Source organism: Passer domesticus, chromosome 7 (assembly GCF_036417665.1).
Source record: "Passer domesticus isolate bPasDom1 chromosome 7, bPasDom1.hap1, whole genome shotgun sequence".
Lineage (NCBI taxonomy): Eukaryota > Metazoa > Chordata > Aves > Passeriformes > Passeridae > Passer > Passer domesticus.
The window spans coordinates 549,472-573,082 of NC_087480.1; the positions used below are offsets into that span (position 1 = coordinate 549,472).

General features: G+C 50.1%; 1 protein-coding gene across 4 annotated transcripts in view; it reads right to left on the bottom strand.

Moving 5' to 3' along the window:
* Window positions 1-23,611, bottom strand: part of FGF13 (fibroblast growth factor 13) — a 193,985-nt gene that overhangs the window by 16,776 nt on the left and 153,598 nt on the right. For all 4 annotated transcript variants that reach the window (XM_064426424.1, XM_064426427.1, XM_064426426.1 and 1 more), the window contains one exon: window positions 18,669-18,772. In XM_064426424.1, coding sequence (XP_064282494.1) covers window positions 18,669-18,772 — 104 coding nt within the window. The remainder of the gene's footprint in view (window positions 1-18,668; window positions 18,773-23,611) is intronic.

Below are 23,611 nucleotides of genomic sequence, written 5' to 3' on the forward strand. Positions count from 1 at the left end.
TTTTACTTTCTTTTACTTTTTTATTTTCTTTTTCTTTTTCTGGCTTCTTCCTAGAAGATATGAGATCTATCTAGATTTTCCAGTAATCACTTTCAGTTAAGTATTTCTCTATTCCAGACTTGAGTAAGACCAGGGAAAGCCAGAAATATTCCAGGACTGTTGACCAAAAGCAAGAACTGACAATGGATTTCAAGAATGTCCTTTTGAAGGGAACACAGCTGCTCAAAACAAAAGGACCCTCTCTGAATTTTTGGGCAGGATCTTTCCATGGGTCTGAAGGTGAAGTATCCAGTACAACTTTCTGCACAGCCTCAGGAATTCCTGCTCCTCACTGTCACCACTAATGGGCTGAGCAGGGGATCAATACAGCAACTGCACAAAATACATATTTCTGTCTATCTCAGGAACTGAATCAATTCCTTTTAAAATAAGGTAGATTATCTTAATTAAATTTATAACTTGAAGGCCTTTGGTGTGCAGGACAATGTCTTGTTCCAGTATCTTCACCATCTTTCATGCAGACCTCCAGTGGGCACCAACTCATGAATTGCCTTTTTTAGAGCACGTTATCATCCCTCCATCATGGGAATGTTATGTAATGGCCCATCCTTATCTCTGCTGCCTGCTGTGGACAAAGCCCAGCGTTATTATTTCCCCAAAATCCACCCAGCAGGGCTGAGCAGGGCTGTTCCTGAGCCACTATCAAACACACATCTCCCATAGCTCCTGTCCTGCAGTCCCAGAGCTCTGGGCAGCCCCTCCTGCCCTGCCCCTCTGTGCCATCCCCAGCTGGGCACAGCCTGCCCTGAGCCCTCCTCAGGCTTCTCCCCAAAACTCACTCACCTCTTTCTGCATCATGGCAAGCTACAGCCGATAAAAACAAACTTATCCCATAGGAAACACCAGACTACAAAACCTGTCCTTATTTCACATCAGGATGAAACACACCAAAACCCTGTATCTTTTCACAACACAAAATATTAGAAATCATCTTCTGATACTCTTTAAATGCTACATTTAGGCTATTATACAACTAAAGACTGAAATTGCCATTTTGAAATGGGATTTTTTTAGTCATAATAGTAGTATTTTCATGGACTTTTCTCAGAAATTTTAGAAATGAAAACTTGTAGCTTTTCTTCTGGATCCACCCATCTATCTCCCAGCTTTCTCTCCTGAAACCTACCTTCCTGAAGTCTTTGTTTATCCTTATGCATGAACAGCCCTGTTCTGCAGATGGCTTCATACAGCACCTCACCCAGAGCATCCCTGATCCTGGCTCCCCAAAGATCTCAGAGCTGTCATCCATTCAAATTCATAATAGCAGTGATTAATAGGAATAAGAATATAAAGCCAGCAGCAACAGGAGCTTAGTGGGAATGCTATACTTTTAAATGAAAGCTGATTAGACTCAGCTGTTCCTTCTGCCTAACACTGAGCTGTAATACTTCTTGATTCCATCTGCTTTACTGCCTGGCCTCTTGTAGGGAAAAGATCATTTTTATTTTTATGACTGGGAAGACAAAGGATCAGCATTTTTAGTGACCCTCGAAGCTGTAAGGACTCAGGAACAGGCATCGTTACCAAGAATCTGCCCAAAATTTCCCTTTATATTTCACTGCCTTTTGACTTAACATGCAATTGCAGGTGTGGAGAAGCTGGTGAGTCCCCATGTCCCTCTGCTGACTCATCTCCAGACCCAGAATTGAAACCTGCACAGCATCTGCCCAGGTGAGCTCTGCCCTGGCCGTGCCTTCTCCTGGTCCCACCCAGAAGGTTGCAAATGTGCCCAGAGGCTCAGTGTGAGAACTGCAGCCCCTTCTGGCTGTCACCAGGGTAAACAAGGACAGATTCCCAGAGTGACTTCTGAAGAGGCTGACCTGGAAGTGCACAGGCTTTGTCTGAGACACAGGAGAACGTTCCTCACAGGAAAGCACTTTGAAAGAGGTCGTAACTTAGCCCTTATCACTTCTTGATGGAAAAAAGAAAATGCTTTTACCAGTTAATGGCTCAGAAAAGTGCATGACTGGTTACTGTAACCACAACAACATATTCAAACGCAGTGAGACAGAAAAGGAAGTGCTCGATAAGCATATGTTGTTTTTAATAAAGAATGACTTAGTGCTAAGTGGACCACACGGTTTCCAAGGCTGCTCAGCAAAAGCAGAACATGGGGGGACCCAACACCCTCGGGATGCCTCCCTGTGCCCCACCCAGGCACCTCCTCAGCATCACCCTGCCCTTCTCTCTGCTGGGCATCCCAGCCCAGCCTGCAGAGCAGGGCTGGTACCCCCATCCACCCTCCCCATCCACAGCACCCACCCAGCCCCAGCCCCAGGCTGCACCAAACTCCGGGCTGGATGAACTCCCTGCGTCCTCAGGACTAAGGCAATTTGGTCAGAACTGAGGCCTGGAAAGCTGATTTTGTTCTGGCCTTGCATTAACTGATCATTTATTACACGTGCTGTCAATATTCAGAGCTCTGAGAGCTCCAAGTGCAGATGGACTGGCAGGAATTTACTGTGTGCAGCGGCTCAGATGAGACTGGAGGAGAAGTGCCACCATCCAGGTGGCTTTCTGAGAACAAGCACCATGAATCAGCCAGCAGCACTGAGATATCCTTCCTGTGAAACCCAAAAGGGAGGGAGGCTGGCCCTCGCTGCACACGCTGCTTCCCCTGCTCGCCGTGAGCCAGGCAGCAGCATGTCCATGACACACACCACAATACCTGCCTGCCACGAGGGCCACCCTGAGCAGGGCCTAAAACTACCTGCTTGCCAGCTGAAACAACCAAAATGCCCCTTGTTTCCACAGCAAAACCTTCCCAGAGCCTGCTCACCGCCCCTCGCTCTGCCACCACAGAGAAGCGTCCATCAGGCAGCCCTGAGCACCCCCAGGCTGGCTGCCATGTGCAAGGACCTTCCTCCAGCTGCATTTCAGCCTCCCACCTTGAAAACCTGGGGAAGGTTACCCCCAGCTGCACAGCATAGGCAGGAAGCAACATCTAGAGTCAAAATCAGCTGCCATGGCAGGTGAAACCAAACAAAACTGAGCCAAGGAACCACCGAGCCAGGGCAAGGCTGCTGGCTCTGCTTCAGCAACCTGGCTACACTCGTCCCTGCAGGGAAACCTGGCTACACTCGTCCCTGCAGGGAAACCTGGCTGCACTCGTCCCTGCAGGGAAACCTGGCTGCATTCATCCCTGCAGGGAAACCTGGCTACACTCGTCCCTGCAGGGAAACCTGGCTACACTCGTCCCTGCAGGGAAACCTGGCTACACTCGTCCCTGCAGGGAAACCTGGCTACACTCGTCCCTGCAGGGAAACCTGGCTACACTCGTCCCTGCAGGGAAACCTGGCTACACTCGTCCCTGCAGGGAAACCTGGCTGCACTCGTCCCTGCAGGGGAAATGCATTTTGCTCCTTCCTGGGAGCGGCTGGGAGAAACAGAAAGCTCAGGCAAAGGTTTGAGTGGGAATGGGATTGCAGTTCCAGTGATGGTTACTACGGAGCAAACGGGCTGAAAATGAACTGCAGAACTCAATCAGCAACAAACAGGAGTGGGATGAAATTCACAGAGAAAATACGCTGCCCCATTTAAACAAGCAAATTAGCATTATTAAATTACCACCTTCCTTAGCTGGGCTGGTGTAACATCCACCAGTGCCAACCCCAAACGGGTGCCCCAGCAGGGAAGTAGGCATGTGGTGAAGGCTGAGCATCCCTGAGCACTCATCCCACTGAGAAATGCTAATGCAATGTTTCCACTTAACCCCAGTACTTGGACCCCAATTCTGGGAAGGCACAAAGGCAACTGCTGCTTTCACAAAATCGAGCCTCTGATAAGATGCTGCAGGTTCCACACCATTTCCTGAAAGGGAGATAAGGACAGACTTGGGACAACTCACATCCTGAGCAATGGTGACTCGGAAAATCAGCTCTGGGTACAAAAAGCACTTTCAGGTAAACTCATCTGCTGATATGGAAAAGTAATTCTAGCACAGAGATGAAAACTATTTGAAAGTCTCATAAAAACAATCTGCCCAAAATGCCCTTAGAACTTCACATTGAGTGTAGCATCTCTGTCGTCCCTGCTCTCAGGGCTGGACTTGCACAGCTCAATAGGCCAGAGCAAAGGCAGACAGGGGCACTCTGGGCTCTGAGAACACCACTGCTTCTGCAGGCTGCAGGAACATCACTTCTGTGGCCATCCAAGGAGCAGGGAGATGTCCCCCAGGCCGGCAGCACTGGGGCTGGCTCTGCTGGCCCAGGGTGCAGCACAGGCTGGCTCTGACATCCTGACATGCTCTGACTGCTCATCCCCACTTGCCTCCTTCCATCCCTCTGCCTCACCCAGCCCAGGGCTGTGCAGAGCTCTGGAACAGGGCAGCCCTGGAGACACAGAGCTCCTCCAGGGCAAGCTTCAGCCAGGAGAAGCTGGTCCTGGGCACTCTGGGGCACCTCGAGCTGGCCTGGCTCTGCGGCTGCTCCTTCCCAACAGAGAAAAATAAGAGGAACTTTCCTTAAGGCTTTAAAACTTTTTTATCACAAGCTGCAAGTGTTGAGATAAAAATCACCAAAGAAACCCAAATGCTCAGCTGCCATGAGCTAGCCCTTGGTAAAACTGCTCTAAATGGGTCGTTTCCATCAAGTGTGACTCGGCTCAGGGGGAAGGTCTGACTGAGTACCTAATTTAGGCTGGAGGAAACAGCCTCTGTGCTAACCCTCTACTCTCATATTTCACACCACTTGACAATCTCAGATATTTTTCACTCATGCTAATGCTTTTCTTCTCGATGTAAAAAAATTTCAGGACAATTTTAACACGTACCTTGAAATCCTCTTCAAGCTGAAACAAATCTGAGAGGTGTGCATTTCCCCACAAAACAGCCCCAAAATGTCTGCTGTTACTTCTACAGCTGAGGTGAACTTAGAAACTTCAGGGAACGTCTTTGTTAAGCTTGGCAGGAAAAAGAAATCAAGCAGGATGAACTATGGTGAAAATCATCTGCCACCAGCAGCTCCCAGAGACAGCAGAGAACGAGAAACCCCACAGGGGGTCAAACACAAACCCACAACACCCCACAGAGGGTCAAACGTGACCCCACAAACCCCACAGGGGGTCAAACATGACCCCACAAACCCCACAGGGGGCCAAACACAAACCCACAAAACCCCACAGAGGGTCAGATGTGACCCCACAAAACCCCACAGAGGGTCAAACGTGACCCCACAAAACCCCACAGAGGGTCAAACACAACCCCACGAAGCCCCACAGAGGGTCAGATGTGACCCCACAAAGCCCCACAGAGGGTCAAACGTGACCCCACAAACCCCACAGGGGGTCAAACACTCCCTCTTGGCTCTGCCACGCAGCTGCAGAGGATTCTGCCACTGACCTCGAGCCCCGGGGTGCTGTGTTGGAAAGGAGAACTCTCACTCAAAATGAACCACTCAGCTTCAGGTAAAGGAATGAATTCATTACTGAAAGTCAGCTAAAAGGTTTGCAAGGGGATTTTTCTTTTGGTGGGAGAAAACAATACAATGGCCGTGCTGACACAGATTGGTATAAATGGTGGTGTAAAATTTCCTGTGCAAAACTGTATTCCAGACCAGAAGGAAAAGGATACACATGTACACAGGAGAAAACACACAGCTGTGGAGAAAATTTACTTCCTCAGAGGGAAATTATTGCATGTTCTAAGAAGATGAAGACAGAAGATGCAGCCCAGCTGAATCCTCATGAGGAATGTCTGCATTCGCCTGGCTCAGCCCTGCACAGCTCTGTGTGCCAGGGGTCCAGCACTCACACCTTCCTCAGCATTCATCAATGCTTTCCCAACACTTCTCTTTTTGAGTCATTTTCTACATGAAGAAAGATTTAAATTAATACCTTGCCCATGTGTACTTAATTAAGAATAATCCACTCAGATGTGATGGATGGCTGTCTGATCTGGAATATACTTGCTCTACCATATTTCATACTATCCTGCTTGCTTTCTTTCCCTATTTCTGTTCTTTATTAATTCATTCTCTCTCTCTGACTTTCCCCTTTAGTAATTCTCTGCTTGGTTTCCAGCCTTATTTTTATCAGTGGATTTTTCCATGACTGCATTCTTGGCCCCTTGAAGAGAATAACAAAAGCTGTGTCCCACCCCAGTCAGGCTCAGACCTTGCACACCCTCCCTAGCAAGCAGCACACTTTTTGCCCACTTTCTCATATTTTTTTAACAAGCTGGCTTTCAGATGAACACCACAGTGCTTAAATGCTACAGCTCCTCGTTGGCAGAGATGATCACATTCCTGAGCAGTTCATCCAAAGGCTTTGCAAAGGCAATTCAAGCACATCCTTTTACCTGGGACTGTTATTTCCCAGAGGCAAACACTGCTGCTAATTTAAACAGAGCTCATGTACCCATGTGCTCTGCTGTGAATGGCTAAGGATCACTGGGGCTTACACTACACAGACTGCCTACTTATGGAAATGTTAAATTACCCAAAATGCATATGAGTTGAGTTGAATATGTATGCCCACCACCCCCACTTCAGATTGAAAATTGCTTTTTTTGTAACCAATGCCTATTTCGAGCAGAGTGTTTGGAAAAGAAAAGCCCTCCCAAGCCAGGGTGTCCTCTGAAGCAAGTGGGAGAAGAAACAGGTTTTAAACCCACTCCTTTTGTTCCAAACTGTGGAATTTGTTTTGTTACTTTTATAGCCACACACTTGCCATTGGCTCCAGAGGCTTGGAAGCAGGCTTGTAGGGATGCTGGGAGCAGGAGGGAGGGGCTGAGGGAGGTAAATCTGTCCTTTCTGCTGGCAAGAGAGGGATGGAATCATTCTAGAGAGGGGGGGAAAGGAGAATGGAATAAATAAACCACTGAGAAGAGTGCATTGAAAGAGGGGAAGTGACAAGCAGAAGGGAAACGAGAAGTCAGCTGCAGTGAGGACCAGCAGGCTGGTCCTGAAATGCAAGCAGTGAGGGAAAGAGGGGAGCACCAAGTGCAGCCTCTGGTGTCCCCCTGGCAGGGCAGGCAGCTCTTTGGGAGGCAGAACTCTGCCCTGCTTGGGAACTCTGCCCTGTTTGGGGAACCCTGACCTGTTTGGGAGGCAGAACTCTGCCCCCTTTGGGGAACTCTGCCCTGTTTGGGGAACCCAGCCCTGCCAGAGAAGAGTTGGGGTGGGCCCAAAGGTCACCCAGCCCCACTGCTGGCAGGGCAGAGTGCCTCCAGAAACCCAGGGGTGTCCAAGGAAGGTGCAGGCAAGGGCCAGGAGCAGCCCCTGGGATGTGCCCCTGGGCCAGGCCAGGGTCCTGCCCTGGGGCAGCAGCAGAGCCCAGCTCACCTCTGGTGCCCCTGCAGGGCTCCACCTGCTCTCCCAGCCTTAACAGGACCCCACAGCTTGGCACACTTAGTGTCTCCTTTAAACTGGCTTCAGGCTTCCTCCTGAGCTAATGAGGAACCATTCTGAGCTGCTCCTTTAGGAGAGGGCCCTTCTTCAAAGCCCCTCCAGGTGCCATGTGCCAACGGCAGCACACCCAGGTTCCCTCCTCAGATCTCACTTCTCTGCACCAGGGACTGCTCCTGGGAGCTGCTTCAAAGTCTGAAGTGTCAGCATCAGAAAGAAAAGAGGTGTGTGGGTGTGAAGTTACTAAATGCAAAACCGTCAACCTCCTTTCATTTACAACCCTGAATATGCATGCATGCAAAAATGTAGGGCTTATATTAAAGTTTTTACTCTGGAGCAGAAAATATCAAGAAGAAAAGAGACTAAAATATAAGGCTGTGCAGGTCAGAATTGTTTCTCAGCTAGTCTTTTCTTTTTCATCACTAATGGTTTCTGTTAATAAACCCTGCCCTACCTTAAGTGAGATTGTCTTTGACCATCTCAGGGAAGGGCACTGGCAGCAGACAGACACCTTTTGTTGGTGACTGGTCAACGATAGCAGATAGATTTTTTTGGTCTCTGACCCAAATAAAAGCTGTGTGGAGAATTGTCTAGGGACAGCCTGAGCACCTGCAAGGCCCAGGGAATTTCCCCTTCCAGGTTACCCAACAGGTGTTTTGGGTAAGAGTAGAGATGTTTGGAGTTGGCCTCACAGTAGCAAATGGCTCCAGAGGCATCAGCCTAATGACAGCCTCATTTTACCAACATTGCTTGAGTCAGTAAAACCCTACAGAGTGAATAATTGCTGTATCTAAAAGGAAAGGCCACAACTATCACAAGTACCCACATTAACTCCAGTTGTTTCATAAGAGAAGCAACTGTTGTTTAGAAGACTGTCAGAGGAAAAAGAAACTTGTCTTCTTTTACTGTCAGTGCTGTGATAACAAAATGAAGGGCTGCAAGTGCAGAGGGTTTGCTTTGGGTGGCAAATGAAGCTTCATCAGATGATTCATGGCCCAGCCAGGATGACTGTACTCATCTTCTTCTCCCCTAAGAGCACAAAAGGAGGTTGATTTCCTTAGTACAGATATTCCCAAGCCACTGGCAGATCAAGACTGCCTCCCTCTCAGGAAATTCCAGATGCTCAGGAGTTCCTCATGGGGAAATGGCCCCTAAAGACAGCCCTGGAGGACTTGGTGTAGAGCTGGAGCACAATCAGGGCCTTCCTCTGCCTCAGAGCAGTGCTGCTCAGCCAGAGAAATCACCAGTGCCTCATGGATCAGGAATGTTCTCTGCCTGCCATGGCTGCTGGACAGAATTTTGTGAAGAAAAGATTTTGTTTAGTTTTAAGAGCTACAGGTTGTCTATAGTAAATGCTTGCCCTTCTGGTACTGTTCCTACAAGTATAATTAAAGGAAATATAAACAGTTAGTGCATCACTTAGTACAGGTGTTTTCTGGCATCTCACAGATTAGAAATGCAAATCTGGGAAACAATTAACTAATGTGGTAGGAATCGACAATTTGCATAAAGCTCTTCCAGGGCTTTCCTACCCAGCTGCAATAATTTCCCCAAGAGGAAGCCCAGGAAGCCTGTGCTGAGCTCTGCAGCCGTGGTGCCAGCTAGGCCAGTGCCCAGAGCACCCAGCAAGGCTGGCTTCACACGGGGCCACCCCGGCTTAGCTCAAGCAGGACTTTGGGAGTGACTGAACTCTGGGGAGTGCTGCTGGCACAGCCACGGCTCTGCCCTGCCCGTGCCCGGGTGTGCAGAGCCTGCCTGCCGGGCTGGGCCTGGCTAAGCCGAGCCTGGCCGAGCTGAGCCTGGCTGAGCCGAGCCTGGCTGAGCCGAGCCTGGCCGAGCTGAGCCTGGCCCTGCTGAGCCTGGCTGAGCCGAGCCTGGCTGAGCCGAGCCTGGCTGAGCTGAGCCTGGCCCTGCTGAGCCTGGCTGAGCCGAGCCTGGCCGAGCCGAGCCTGGCCGAGCCCTGCTGCAGCCTCTGCCCCCCTGCAGCACCAGGGGTCCCGCAGAGCCCCAGCAGGTGCAGCTCCAAGGGCAGGGTTTGTGAGCAGAAGCACTCCTGGCACACCTGGGCTGCTCCACATCAGCCCAGCTCCTGCCTGGGGCTGCAGCCAGGCAAGGCTCCAAGCCCGGGGCTCCAGGCTGGCCCAGGCAGAGCCAGCCCTGGGCACCAGGCTCGGGCACCAGGCTCGGGCACCAGGGCTCTGCTGCCCCGCCTGCTCCTGCGGCTGCTCCAGGCCCTGCCGCCTGACTCCAGGCTCTTTTTTGGTCATGAAGTTTCTCAGGTCTCTCAAACGTTCTGTTCATTTCTTAATGACACAGAAATCTCATATCGTAAATCAATGACTGTCTTGTCCAGATCCTGAAAATTTTACTCCGATAAATTAATTCTCCCTCTGGCTGGCAGTCAAAGAAACTGCATGAGTAAGAATTACTTACATGAGAAAGGGTTTGCAATATCAAGCCCATTAAACTCTTAGTTTATCAGGTGAAGGGAACAGATCTGCACTTCAAACTGTGTCTATTTCACGTATTAGAATTTCTTATGGTTTTTGTTCTGTTTCAGATCATTCACTTATTTACTCTGAGCTTACTGAGCCTTCTGTCAGTGTCAATATGGCTCAGCTGGCAGCAGATGCTCTGCTAGCTCTGAGCACACTGGTGTGAAGCAACAAGAACAGAATGAGAATTGATGGGAACTTCTGCCTGAAACCCGAGCTGAAACCTTTGTATTTATGAAACTCTGCTTCCAATTCATGTACCAGCTCCACCAGCCATCCTCACTTTAAAAATCCTGTATTCCAGTTTAGCTGGAGGACACGAGCACTGGCAGGGTGAGGAGCAGCCCACTCTTTGCAGCTCCCTAAACCCATTTTGCTAAAACAGCAGCTCCTGGAGCTGCCATTCGAGGAGACGTGCTCACAAATCTTTAGAAGTTTGCCCACTCACAGTCAGCTCAACTGCAACGTCCCACCAATAGCTGGGCTCAAGAGGAACACTGCTATCTCATGACAGGATTTTTTAACATCTGAAAGTGCTCTGGGGATGAGGATGGAGGGTCTAAATTGATCCCTTATTTCTGTGCACTCAAAGTAATCAGTGTAAGGCAAGGGGGAGACTGCTTGCTAAAGCAGACAGCGGCTTGTGCTGTGATTCTGAACCCAGCTCTCTGATTTTTAGATACCTCCTGAGGCTTTAAATAAACAGAACTGCACTTCACCAATTATCATGCCTGTTTTGCTTAGCTCCCCAGAGGATTCCATTTTAGAAGAACCACACTGCTCAATATTCAGAGCTGTTTGGGTAGAATTACAGAAATGAAAAACAATGTGATGGCACCTGTAGCATCAGCAGAATGTAAAATATGAAAGGCCTTATCAGCTCAACTATTCAGACCGTCCCATTTGCTGGTAAAAGCTATTATGTAGGCATTATATCCAAAGACTCCCTAATCCATTTGTACTTTTGGATTCCTTTGTCAATCCTAGATTGCCTAATGAAAGCAGTTCAGTATAGAAATTCAAGTTTCTTAATACCATTCTTATTCAAGAGACTTTTTCCTTTCCCAGACCCTTTTTATATTTCCCATCCAGGAGCCCAGCAGGTCAAACTCCAAGAACGACCTTATGGAAAAGTTACTTTCTGAAAGCAAGGCTTCAAGGGCATAATGTCAATATAACAACTTTTCCATTTCCTTTGCTCCTGAGGAGGTACACAGAAGGTTTCTCCTGCTTTCCAGGACTCGAACAGGGAGCTCTGGTTCCAGCACACAGGAGTCATGCCAAGAGGATGGAATTCAGACTGGGACTGAAGTGACAGAGTTTCCTTTGGAAACCTCCTCCAGTTGTGCTGCAGCTCTCAAAAGCAACCACAGAACTCTGAATCTTGGGCTTAAGGGCTCCTTTTCCTCCCCCACTGACTCCCCATCACTATTTCTCAGTAGTCTTTTCAAAAGAAGCCTTTTGGCTGACAATGTGAGCCAAAACTCTTCATAGTTGAGCTGGATTCTCACTTTTTGCACCTCACCCCTTGCAATAAAAGTTCTGCAAGGAAAAGATGCTTTTAGTAGGCTTGCTAAAAGATGTAAACGGCCAGGAGCAGTAAACATTTCTCTGGAGGCTGCCAAGTAGAACAGAAGTGAATGCAGCTCCTCTTAGCACTGCTGTGACTGCAGGGCAACAGAAAGATAAAAAGACACAAAGTGTTTAATAAATCTGCTCCCAATACCCCCACATGGCAGATCAGTTGCTGATGACAGCCTGGATTGATGGACAGCCCTTCTGGGGAGCTGGGCTGCCCTTTACCTCCTTTTAGCACAAGAACTGCTGAATTTCGTTTGTCCTGGCACTGCTGGACACCAGAGCTCCGAGGGCTGTCCTGCAGCACAGGCACTCCAGGAGCAGCACATCCCCACCTCCTCACACAGCTTTTCCTGCCATTCTCACCCTGCTCCCCCTCTGCACCCTCCCCATCCAACTGTGAGCACGTTGAACACTCTGGGGACTTCTCATCGGAGCAGGACCAGCCTCCTGAAAAGCAGCCCCCAACCCCAACATCAGCAGCAGCACTGAGCAGCCAGGACACCTTTCTCAGCTCCCTGGCTAGCTGCAGGTGTCCCTGGGAGAGCAGGGAAAGGGATCCTGCCTCCCTCTGCACCCTGCCCTGGCCTCTGCTGGGGGGGCACCCCAGGTACCAACACAACACCACTGCACTTGACAGCATCCTCCCTTCAGGAATTTACCTACGTGGGGCTGGGAGCCACACGATGATGGGATCCCATGGCAAGGAACAACGAGCTGCGTGGAGAACACTTCTGTCAGTTTAATAACTGTGATGAGCCTGCCATTGCAGTGCCATCCTGGGTTAGCTCCTACTCTACTCTGAGTTTGTTTTCCAGTGCCAGCCCACTCCTGCTGGTTTGGGAGCCCTGGGAGCCTGTCTGACTGCTGCACCCTGGTTAGATGTTCACCCTCAGCAGGCTGAGCCACGGTGCCGGCAGCTCCAGGCAGGGGCTCTGCTGAGTCACTGTGACAAGAGCTGCTCATTAGCTCAGCCTGCAGCACCAGAGGGAGGGGAAGCCCTTCTGGGCTTCCCAGAGCAGGCAGACAGCTTTTTAGAAGGAAAGGCAGGTGCAGGAAAGAAACCAAGGTTTCATAATAGTGTTTTCTCTTAATTAAGTCACATTCTAAAGAAACAGAGTCAGTTTGGAATGTGATCTTGCTTCTGAACTTGACGCAGATCAGGAAAAATAATCAACACCTCAAAAATCCACACAAATACTAGCACAGCTATTTTCCCAGCGAACTGAGCCCAGCCCTCCAAGAAGCAGGCTCACATGCCTGGTGTGCATGGACCCCTACACCCCTCAGGTACCTACACTGCTGGTCCTGAGGTGCGGCACCTCCAGCACTGGGGAGAGAACAGCAGCACTCTTCTCCTTGGCTCTGCTGGGTCCCAGCAAGCTGAGCTGTCCTCTGGTGATCTGAGCACACAAACCCAGTGGATCCAGGGCTGGCAGTGCTCCCCTCCACTCTGCAGCTCCAGCCCTTGTCTGCTCACCACTCTGCCTGCCCCACCTGCTTTGTGAGTGACAGTGAGGAGCTGGGAATAGCCTGGGAGCCCTGGAGCTCAGGATTCCTTGTTTGCTGGTCCAGGGCCAAAACCCCTTGTTCAAAGAGATCAGTGTGATCCAAGGTGCAAAGCTCTCAGACTTGAGTCCAACTCCAAATTCTGCCAAGAGTTTTTTTTTGTCATCATGGCAGTTTTGTGTCACTGTGACCTCAGTGAGCAGTGCAATGGACTGAAAAACTGGGTGTTAGGAGCCACATCGCCATTTCAGCCCCATTTCTGAGCTTGCTGAGTCCCAAACTTCTGCTCTGAGCAGTATCCAATGTCTGAGCTTATAAAACCTTTCTGCTTTTTCACCCAAGGACTTTGGCACTGATTAGCAAATGACCAGCAAAGGAAGAGGATGCACTTTTAGTCTCCTATCTACTCTGCATGTGTATTATTTATCTCACAGGACATTAGACTCCTCTTGCACAAACAGCAGCTTCACTGTTGGCTTTTAGCAGCAGCTCTGCTGGGGAAGCATTGCCCAGGTGTGCCAGGACCAGAGCAGAGCCCTGGAGCAGCCCTGCCATGCCTGGGCTCCTCAGGGAGCCCCCAGCCCCTGCAGCGAGGGCTGCAGGCACAGCAGCACCTCGAGCTTTCAGATGCCTGGGGGATGACTTGTAGAGAAAAGCAGCATAATAGTTTCAAGACCTGCAGCTTGATGAATCTCCTAATAATCCTCCCGTGGGAGGATGATGCCATCTGCACTTCCCTGCTGCAGACAGGCTGTCTGTCCCCAGAAATCTGGCTCACACTGGTGCCACCAGAGACAAGCACCTGAAGGAACAGCACCATCCCTCCAGCCCACACCGCTGGCACCAGCACAGCTCTCCTGCTGCTGCAGGAACCTCTGCCTCCCCAGGAGTGTCCCACACCTCCGAGCAGGGCCACACAGGCTGGGGGCTCAGGGCTGCAGGTCCCTCCAGCAGCTGGGACACGTCTGTGAGCAGCGCCCCAGCTGCACTGCAGGCAGCTCAGCTCACACCCACCCAAAAGCTGCCAGGCACACACCCTGCGTGGGGGCTGAGGCTGGCAGCAGCACCAGCAGCCTGTGGTGCCCCTGAGACCCGGCAGGCTTCCCTGTGCCAGGCAGCAGCAGCAGCCAGCCCCGTGCTGCAGCACTGCTGCAGGGCTGGACCCAAGCGTGCAGCAAGGCTGCAGGCACCACCTGGGGGCTCAGAGAACTTCCATCAGCTCAGGCTGCTGCTCAGGGCCTGGCACCTCCTCAGGGCAGGCTCTGTCCCTGCTGCCCTGAGCTGCTCCCGGCGCCGTGGGGCAGAGCAGCAGGCAGGGCTGGCAGCACAGCAGGGCACGGGGGCACAGAGCATCCTCTGGGCTCTGAGCCTGCTGAGCTGCACAGGGCAAGGCGCTGGCAGGGACAGGAACCATGGACCTGCACCTCACACCCTGGCACTGAAGAGAATCAGCTGTATTCAGGCGTAGTCTGCATTCGTGGTAAAAAATGATTTATACTGACGTGCAAATTTAACCAGATGAAGCTTTTGATTATTTCCCCTATCTCTTGGTTTGTGCTATTTCCCTGAGGTGGAAAAATGCTCTTTGCCAGTAATTCATTATAAATGCCCCAGCCATTCCCATTAGCTACAGCAGGTCTCCACTGCACTGCTCAGTATTAAAATATGCACAAACTTCTCTTCTCTCCAACTCACCAAAACCAATTTTTGAATCACTCTGAGAATTTAATCACATTTCAGCTCTCTTGGCTATCATCAACGTGCATGCTTCACACAATATTTACTTTCAGTGCAGGTACCAAATGTAGATATGAGAGTTTATTTTACATACAGAGGACAATGTTGGCTGAATGCTCTCTTAGGGTAAATTGTACACACAGCTCTGCCCAGGGTTTTATACCAAAGTGCTCCCTAAACCCCTGCTAGCTCTGCACCAAGTGACATCAGATGAGAAATGGCAAAAGGAAGCCACGCCCAGCAGCAATATTAAATCAAAAGTACTCAGCCCAGAATAATTAACAAAGGCAGCAGAAGCACCTCTTCCTAGCAGCTGAGTGCCCGACCTCCCACAGCAGGGCTGCAGGGCTGGGTGAGGCAGGGCACGCTGCTCCTGTCACTCGTGGGCACAGGGCTCTCTTAGGGAAGGGCTCTCTCCAGCCTGGGAGAAGCTGAGAGGAGCTGCCCACGACACTGGGAAATGAAATGCCTTGGCAGAACACAGGAACCCAGAGCAAGACAGGAGGGAAATGAACCCTCTCTCCACGCTGAGCTGCACTGCTCTGAGACTGGCCAGCACTGTGCAAGGAGCAGCACGTATTTAATTCTACTGTTTCTGACAATGCACCCAGGAGAAGCAAGCACAAAATCACCCGTGTTGAAATGTTCCTTAGGAAAAATATGCATTTCACTGACAGTCATGACATGGTTTGAAAAACTCTCCCATGATGGTTCATGGAAAATGCATGGCTGGAGGCTCACAGGCTGCTTTTAAACTCGGTGTATTTTGGGCTGTTTCAGCCTCTGCAGAACACCCAATTCCTGCACCTCCATCCACCCTCCCCTGAGGAGCCTCACCCACTGCTGCTCTGCATCGCTGGGAGCCTCCTCTGCCACGTCTCCACCACTTAATGAGAAAGCAACAGCTCCAGCACTGCGTGTCTGCCAAACAGAGCCTTCACATGTCCCAGACACGCCAACAACACGGGATTCACAGGATATGAAACCAGAAAAACTCCAGCGGGGCATATATGGTGGTCATGTGAAAGATGTGGTCATTCATAGAAAGAAAAATAAGATGAAATAAAAGCCACCCTAAACCACAAAATGATTCACGGTGGTTACGTAAGGCAGCAGGCCATAACACTGTTTAAGTCATCTTGCAGCAGCACCACGCTGGTGTGAGAGGCATGAATCAAACGCCGTGCTTTCACAGGGAAAGGATGCTCAAGCACCAGGAGCTGTGCCTCCCAACAGCACCTAAAAAGGTCCCTCCAAATAAAACTCTGAGGGTGGGCTCAGCTTGGGAGGAGCAGTGACACAACAGCCATGGACTTGGAGGACACTGCAGGAAAGAAACCATTTCAGATGGGGATTCTGTGGTCTGGAGATGGGACATGGTCCCCTCCCGTCCCTGCAGGCCAGGACCTCCATGTGCCCCTGTACCACATGTAGGGAACTTCATATTTGGTTTCATAGTTTACCTTTCTTTTGCTGAGCTGAATGGCTGCCTTGTCCCCGAGGAGCTTGTATCATTACCCTACAGATCTTACTTTTGCTCTGACAGATGCTGCAAACTATCCATAACCACTGGCAGCCAACTCCAGATATCTGTTCTCTGCAGATTTATACACACACTGATCCTCCCATGGAGAAAATTCACCTCCTTGCCCAGCACAGTCACGGGGCTGAGGCAAAGCACAGCCGGGCTGCCTCCGAGGGCAGCTCTGGGTGCCCTGTGCACAGACACAAGGCTCCCAACAGAACCAAGACCAAGTGATCGTGGCAGAGGCCACAGCGATCCCTCTCCTTATTCAACTGCTTCACCAATGCCAGTTTAATTTCTCTCTGGGAATGGTGCAACTATCTGCCATAGCTATCTGCAGTTTACGTGCCCTTCTATTTCCCCTGTTCTCCTGCCTCAGGAGCTTGACAGTGTTTTGTGGGGCTTTTGCACTTGATCAATCCCATGTTGCCATCTGTCTGCTCCTGACAAATCCCATTCAGGAACACATCCCTGCAGGGGCTTTGAAACCCTCAGGATGTGTAGATGGATGTCACTTACTTGAGCTGATCTGTTCCCCAGGCTCCCTGGTGGCTTTCCTTGAACAGGTGAGTGTTCAGCTGGTATAAATCAGCCGAGCTCTCCTGGGACTCATTTATATCAACCAAGAATACAGCCCAAAATATAGAGTTCATTTCCCATGCATCAGGCTGTCAGACTGCATCCCTTGCTGAAAGGACCATTATCAGCAAAAGAAATGCTAGAAACACTTGAAAAATGGTGCTGGAACTGGATTTCTGGCAGCCTGCAGCAGGGGCAGATGCTTCTCAGCAGCCCTTGTCCATTCCCTGGATTCATTGACAGGGACAAGAGCTGGTTTTTCCCCCTGAGAGTTTCTTGTGATTATTGCAAAGAACAGAACAACCAAACCAGAAGGCAGCAGGGGCTACACCCAGGATTATTGAGAACTTGGATGACAATTTTCCTTAGAAAAGTAGATAAAAATTAAGTGGACACCTGTCTTTGTGAAGAGAATTTAAGAGTACGAATTTGGGGAACCACACAACAAAATTCTGTTTAAAGCCTTGCCAAGCCCATCAAGTTCAAGAAGACAAAAAAATACATGTAAGAAAATGTAGTTGTCTAATAAGGAAACAAAAATGAGCACTGCTACCAAGGGGTAAATAGAGAGATGTCGCCAGTTAATTTTATAATGACATCAACTATGGAATTCAAAGATATTAAAGGGCTCAAGGCAGACACGATTCAAGGGAACACAACCACGTGAAGAACCACCCTAATCAATGCAAAGAATAAAGAACACAACCAAAGTGAATCTCAGAGCTCTCCTAAGATGCATATCAAGCTGACAGCTGCACTCAGTGGAAATCAGGGTCACGTTGTGCCCCTTCCCCTCCCAGCAGTGCAGCTGGAAGGGATGCTCCTCATCTCAGAGGGGCCCGTGGGCTCAGGGCTGGGTCTGAGAGCAGGACTGCACTGCAGGTAAAGCCCCTGCCCCGACAGAGGTGAACGCTGCAGGAAAGCACAAACACCACCAGAAAGCAGAGATTTCTGCACTGAGAGCACAAGCCCAGCGCTCTCTGGAACGTTCCAGGCCTGATCTGCTCCTGCTCTGGCAGAAAAAATATGCAAAGCTGCCCCGGCTCCCAGCTGTCAGGATTGCAAAATAAATGAGAGATTTGAATAAGTTTGCTTAATTTTTATCTGGATTAAGGGAATCTTTTACAGAAGAGAATCTTTTGTAGTAGATAATAGAATACATCTTCCTCTATTTTCCTCCTTGGGAAAAAATCTATTAAAACTGTATAATTAAAACTCCCGAAGATAGTTCAGCTAAATGTTTTTAATTGAAAAGTGGTCTATTTAAAAAAAATCTTTTTTAAAAAAATTAAAACCACTGTCTGCTCTCATGAGAAATGTCACAGAAAATTATTAATGGACATTCTTCATCAAAAATACTAATAAAGCTGTTCTTTACTCACTCACCTACTTGAAGCCATACAATTTCTATTTGAAAATCCTGGCCAGACAAAAAAATATAATTACATTCTCTAATTCCTTTTACTTAGAGTAACACAGATCCTGTAGGCAGACACAAACCATGCTGAGGCACATGGGGCACACAGCAAGTTGTCCCTTCCCCTCAGTGCCCCTCTCTGATCAGCCCAGTCACCCACAGGGACTGAGAGAGGATCCCTTCTGTTCGGGATTTTGGTTCTGGGGCTGGTTTATATTTCACACTTCAGGATCATTCAAAGGCACCACAGTTTGATTCCATACATCCCCAGGTGTTCCTGATGGACAAAGCAGAAGCAGACTGTCACCACCACACTGACTCTGCTGCCAAACTAACATTTATAGGCTAGTAGCAGATCCCATGCAGCAGTAATTTATTCATTTACCACAATTCCACTGAGAACAGAATTAAAAACGTTTACTTACTGATGTGTATAGGTATCCTTCACTGTTCATTGCCAGATATAATTTTGTTTGAACCCCCTGAATCGCCACCACTCGTAAACCCACAGGTATGAGGTTAAACAAAGCTAGGAGAGAAAGGAGATGGAGAGCAAAATTAATCCTCTGGAGTATGCAGATCAGATAGAAAACGAAACCAGAATTACCAGAACCAAGTAAAAATCTCTATTCATGCATATATTCGTTTCTGTGGGGCTACAGAGCAATACTTCTACCACCATGTCCTGTGACAGCAATTTCACCAGGAGCTCAGAAATGATCTGAGGGATCAGTGCAGCTCCCTCCTTCTGAAGATGAGGAATTGCTGACAGCTGGAAGAACTTACCTGCCTGGTGAGCAGAAGCCAGGCTCTGCTGGGTGCACTTGACAGTTTGGGTTTTGTTAGGGTGCTTTTCTTGTGTGCCATTAAGTGCAAGAAGGAATCCAGAAGCAAACAAACAACATTTTCAAGACAATCAAAACTTGTTTTCAAAGTCAGTAAACATTTTGACCAAAAGGAAGGAAGAAGATGAAATGCACAAAAGTTGAAAACCATCATTAGCATCTCAAAATGTTTCCACTTATAACTCATTGGGGTTTAATTTTCCCTCTTTTTAGAGGAGAATAGGTTTGAAAAAACAGAGTTAAATAACTTCAAAATGAAATGAAAGGGCAGCATATTCTTTAGATCAACCCCTAAATCTGTGCTTTCAAAATTGAGCTGCTTTGAATGTTCTGCTTGCGTTTCTGCTTGTACACATGCTAATAGTGGCAGTATTTATAAGCACAGAAACAACTCTTCAAAAAATGAAGATTCCGGTTTGCAAAGTGGCAAAGAAAAAAAAAAAAGAAAAAAAAAGAAGGAAAAAAAGCAAAGCTCTGCCATAGCTTAGATTCATGGATATGGTAAAATTGAACACAAGAAATCATGAGTTGAATACAGTACTCTGTGTTCAATACGTAAGATTAAAAATAAAGGGGAGTTAAGAAAATTATCATAACCCAAAGCATCTCCTTCCACCCTGTGGCAGAAATGCAGAGATAGGATAAAGCGATGCCAAACTACTCCCCATTTCCAGTGATTTATTACTTGGCTGAAAAACTCTGGTCTGCTTCAGGCTGAAGTTTGATGTTTATGGTCACTGTCCAAAGCCAATTTAAAATCAAATTATGAATTTGAAATATTTTTACTATTTTCAAAATTACAGCTAAGAATTATGACCCATTATAATTTTTTTTCAGCCTGAAAACCCCCAAATGGTCATATTTCAGTAAAAAAAATTAATTTCAGCTTGACAACATCTAACACAGATCCTAAATTCTGTGTTTGGGGCTGTCATGAGCACACCGAGTGCCCTGAGGCCAGGGCACCTTTGAGCACTGCACTTCCTACAATGCTCAAGCATAGCAGGAAAGGGGAATATCCAGAACTAACAAATAAATGCAGGCAAATATAAAATCTGTGTTTTTCTTCCTCTTTCATAGCCATGAGTGTACAGACACTGTTTGTGCAGACACAAACCACACATGCACACCCTCCTCACGCTCACCTCCAGCTCAAAATCAACACCCATTTCTTTCCCTTCACTCAAAGAAAATTCTACAGTTCTGCTCAGCTTTTGGCAAAAGAAACTTCGATTTTCAGTATGGGAAAAGGATTTTTCATTCATTCTATCAAATGCTCGAGTTTATTTGGGGCAGAAAATATTCCTTTGGACAGGGGTCCTTTGCAGTTCAGCCAAAAGCAGCAGCTGATCTCTGTGTAGGCTGGAGAGGAGGATTCAAAGCTCAGCACCCAGGCAGAACCTGCAGGTCTCTTTTGGAAGGTGAATTCTTAAATGCACAAGGTTAAAGGTTTACAAGTAGGGCAGGTGTTGGGGTACATTCAGCACGAGGGTCTGAGTGTGGGCTCCACTGCAAGCAGAGCTGCAGGGCTGTCAGCAAGAGCTGAGGAGAGGGCAGGGATGGGCCAGCAGGGACAGAGGTGCCACCGAGCTGGGACAGAGGGACAGAGCGGCCACCGAGCTGGGACAGAGGGACAGAGCTGCCACTGAGCTGGGACAGCAGGGACAGAGCGGCCACCGAGCTGGGACAGAGGGACAGAGCTGCCACTGAGCTGGGACAGAGGGACAGAGCGGCCACCGAGCTGGGACAGAGGGACAGAGCTGCCACTGAGCTGGGACAGCAGGGACAGAGCTGCCACTGAGCTGGGACACAGGGACAGAGCGGCCACCGAGCTGGGACAGAGGGACAGAGCTGCCACCGAGCTGGGACAGAGGGACAGAGGTGCCACCGAGCTGGGACAGAGGGACAGAGGTGCCACTGAGCTGGGCCAGCAGGGACAGAGCTGCCACTGAGCTGGGACAGAGGGACAGAGCTGCCACCGAGCTGAGCCAGCAGGGACAGAGCTGCCACCGAGCTGGGACAGAGGGACAGAGCTGCCACCGAGCTGAGCCAGCAGGGACAGAGCTGCCACCGAACTGGGACAGAGGGACAGAGCTGCCACCGAGCTGGGCCAGCAGGGACAGAGCTGCCACCGAGCTGGGACAGAGGGACAGAGCTGCCACCGAGCTGGGCCAGCAGGGACAGAGCTGCCACCGAGCTGGGACAGAGGGACAGAGGTGCCACTGAGCTGGGACAGAGGGACAGAGGTGCCACCGAGCTGGGCCAGCAGGGACAGAGCTGCCACCGAGCTGGGACAGAGGGACAGAGGTGCCACTGAGCTGGGACAGAGGGACAGAGGTGCCACCGAGCTGGGCCAGCAGGGACAGAGCTGCCACCGAGCTGGGACAGAGGGACAGAGCTGCCACCGAGCTGGGCCAGCAGGGACAGAGCTGCCACCGAGCTGGGACAGAGGGACAGAGGTGCCACCGAGCTGGGACAGAGGGACAGAGCTGCCACTGAGCTGGGACAGAGGGACAGAGGTGCCACCGAGCTGGGACAGAGGGACAGAGCTGCCACTGAGCTGGGACAGAGGGACAGAGCTGCCACTGAGCTGGGCCAGCAGGGACAGAGCTGCCACCGAGCTGGGACAGAGGGACAGAGGTGCCACCGAGCTGGGACAGTGGGACAGAGCTGCCACTGAGCTGGGACAGAGGGACAGAGCTGCCACTGAGCTGGGCCAGCAGGGACAGAGCTGCCACGGGCCACTGGCATGGGCTGTATGAGGAATTCCTGGCTGTGCTTTGCTGGCCAGTGGCAGAGCCAAGGCTGAGCCCTCCTGCCCGAGCAGGCTGGCACCTGAGCCACGGGTGGGTGCTGTGGCACCTGAGCCACGGGTGGGTGCTGTGGCACTGGAGCCATGGGTGGGTGCTGTGACAGCTGAGCCACACGTGGGTGCTGTGGCACTGGAGCCACGGGTGGGTGCTGTGGCACTGGAGCCACGGGTGGGTGCTGTGGCACCTGAGCCACGGGTGGGTGCTGTGGCACTGGAGCCATGGGTGGGTGCTGTGACACCTGAGCCACGGGTGGGTGCTGTGACACCGAGCCATGGGTGGGTGCTGTGGCACCGGAGCCATGGGTGGGTGCTGTGGCACTGGAGCCACGGGTGGGTGCTGTGGCACCTGAGCCATGGGTGGGTGCTGTGACACCTGAGCCATGGGTGGGTGCTGTGACACCTGAGCCATGGGTGGGTGCTGTGGCACCGGAGCCATGGGTGGGTGCTGTGACACCGAGCCATGGGTGGGTGCTGTGGCACCGGAGCCATGGGTGGGTGCTGTGGCACCTGAGCCACCGTGCGGCTGCTGCTCCCAGCACTGGGACACATCTCCCTGGCAGTCACGTCCAGGCTCAGTTTCGAGGCAGGATGAGGCTGAGGAACCCTGGAAGCTGTTCCCAGCCCAGTGGGATGAGCAGTGGCTGTGGCACAGGCTGCTGGAATTTGGGAACCTGTCGGAGCGGTGCCCACTCTGCCCTGTGCCAGCACAGCCACACATCCTGCCCCTTGGAGCTGCTGCCTCTAAGGACAGGGGCGCTGGCACCGCAGCAAAATGGGACTGTCCCTGTCAGCAGCAGCTGAGAGTGCCTGTCCCTGTCAGCAGCACGCCCAGCTCTGCTCCTGGAACATGGGTGACCTGTCCCCAGCCGTGAGCGCTGCCAGGACCCACAGCAGAGGCACAGAGAGCACAGCAGGATGGAGGGGTTACCTCACTTCTAGGGGACGCCCCTCATGTGGACAGATATGACAGAAGGGGTGGCAAAGAAGCTACAGCAAAATAAATTGCTTCCTATTGTGATCAGCTGGTGTCAGCACAAAAAAATCCAAAGCAATTTGCATCCCACTCTTTCCCTATTACATTTGCATTGTTTTAAATAAGGATATAAGGATAAGGATATCCTCCTAATGAACAGCTAAGCGATGCCTAAGGGAGAGATGATCTCTGCCAAGGCCTCTGTGCAGTACGAGCTGACAGAGAAATGAAGCTGCACAGGATGAGGCAGCAGGCCACAGCTGGATTTATGAACATAAACATTTCTCTGAGGTCTGCCAGTCTTGGCCACTTGCACCTTCGTACACTTTCTGCAGGGCATTGTTCCCTACACTGCTTTATTTGATCAGTCTTCAAATCTTTTTGTCTAGCTGTGTGAGACCCTTAAGCATTTTTCACACCCCAAATCAATGCTGTAGTCATCTTCTCCCATTTTCTATTAATCCTCAAAGTTGTAAAAAAACCCAGTCAAAAAGAACAAGTAAAAATGCCCAGAGTTTTTTCACAGAAAACCTGAGGGAAAGCTGGTTGGAAGTTGATGGTACAATTTATAAATGGTAACAAATAATAACAATAGGGAAATGTGAAGTTGAAAATGCTGCTAAGTCCCAGTTTGTGCAATACCACGGCGCTGTTTGAATGAGCCCCTGTGTGAGAGTGGAGATAGCGTTATTCTATTTCAGGCTCTGAGTAGGCGAGCAAATTTTCCCTGCCGAAAAA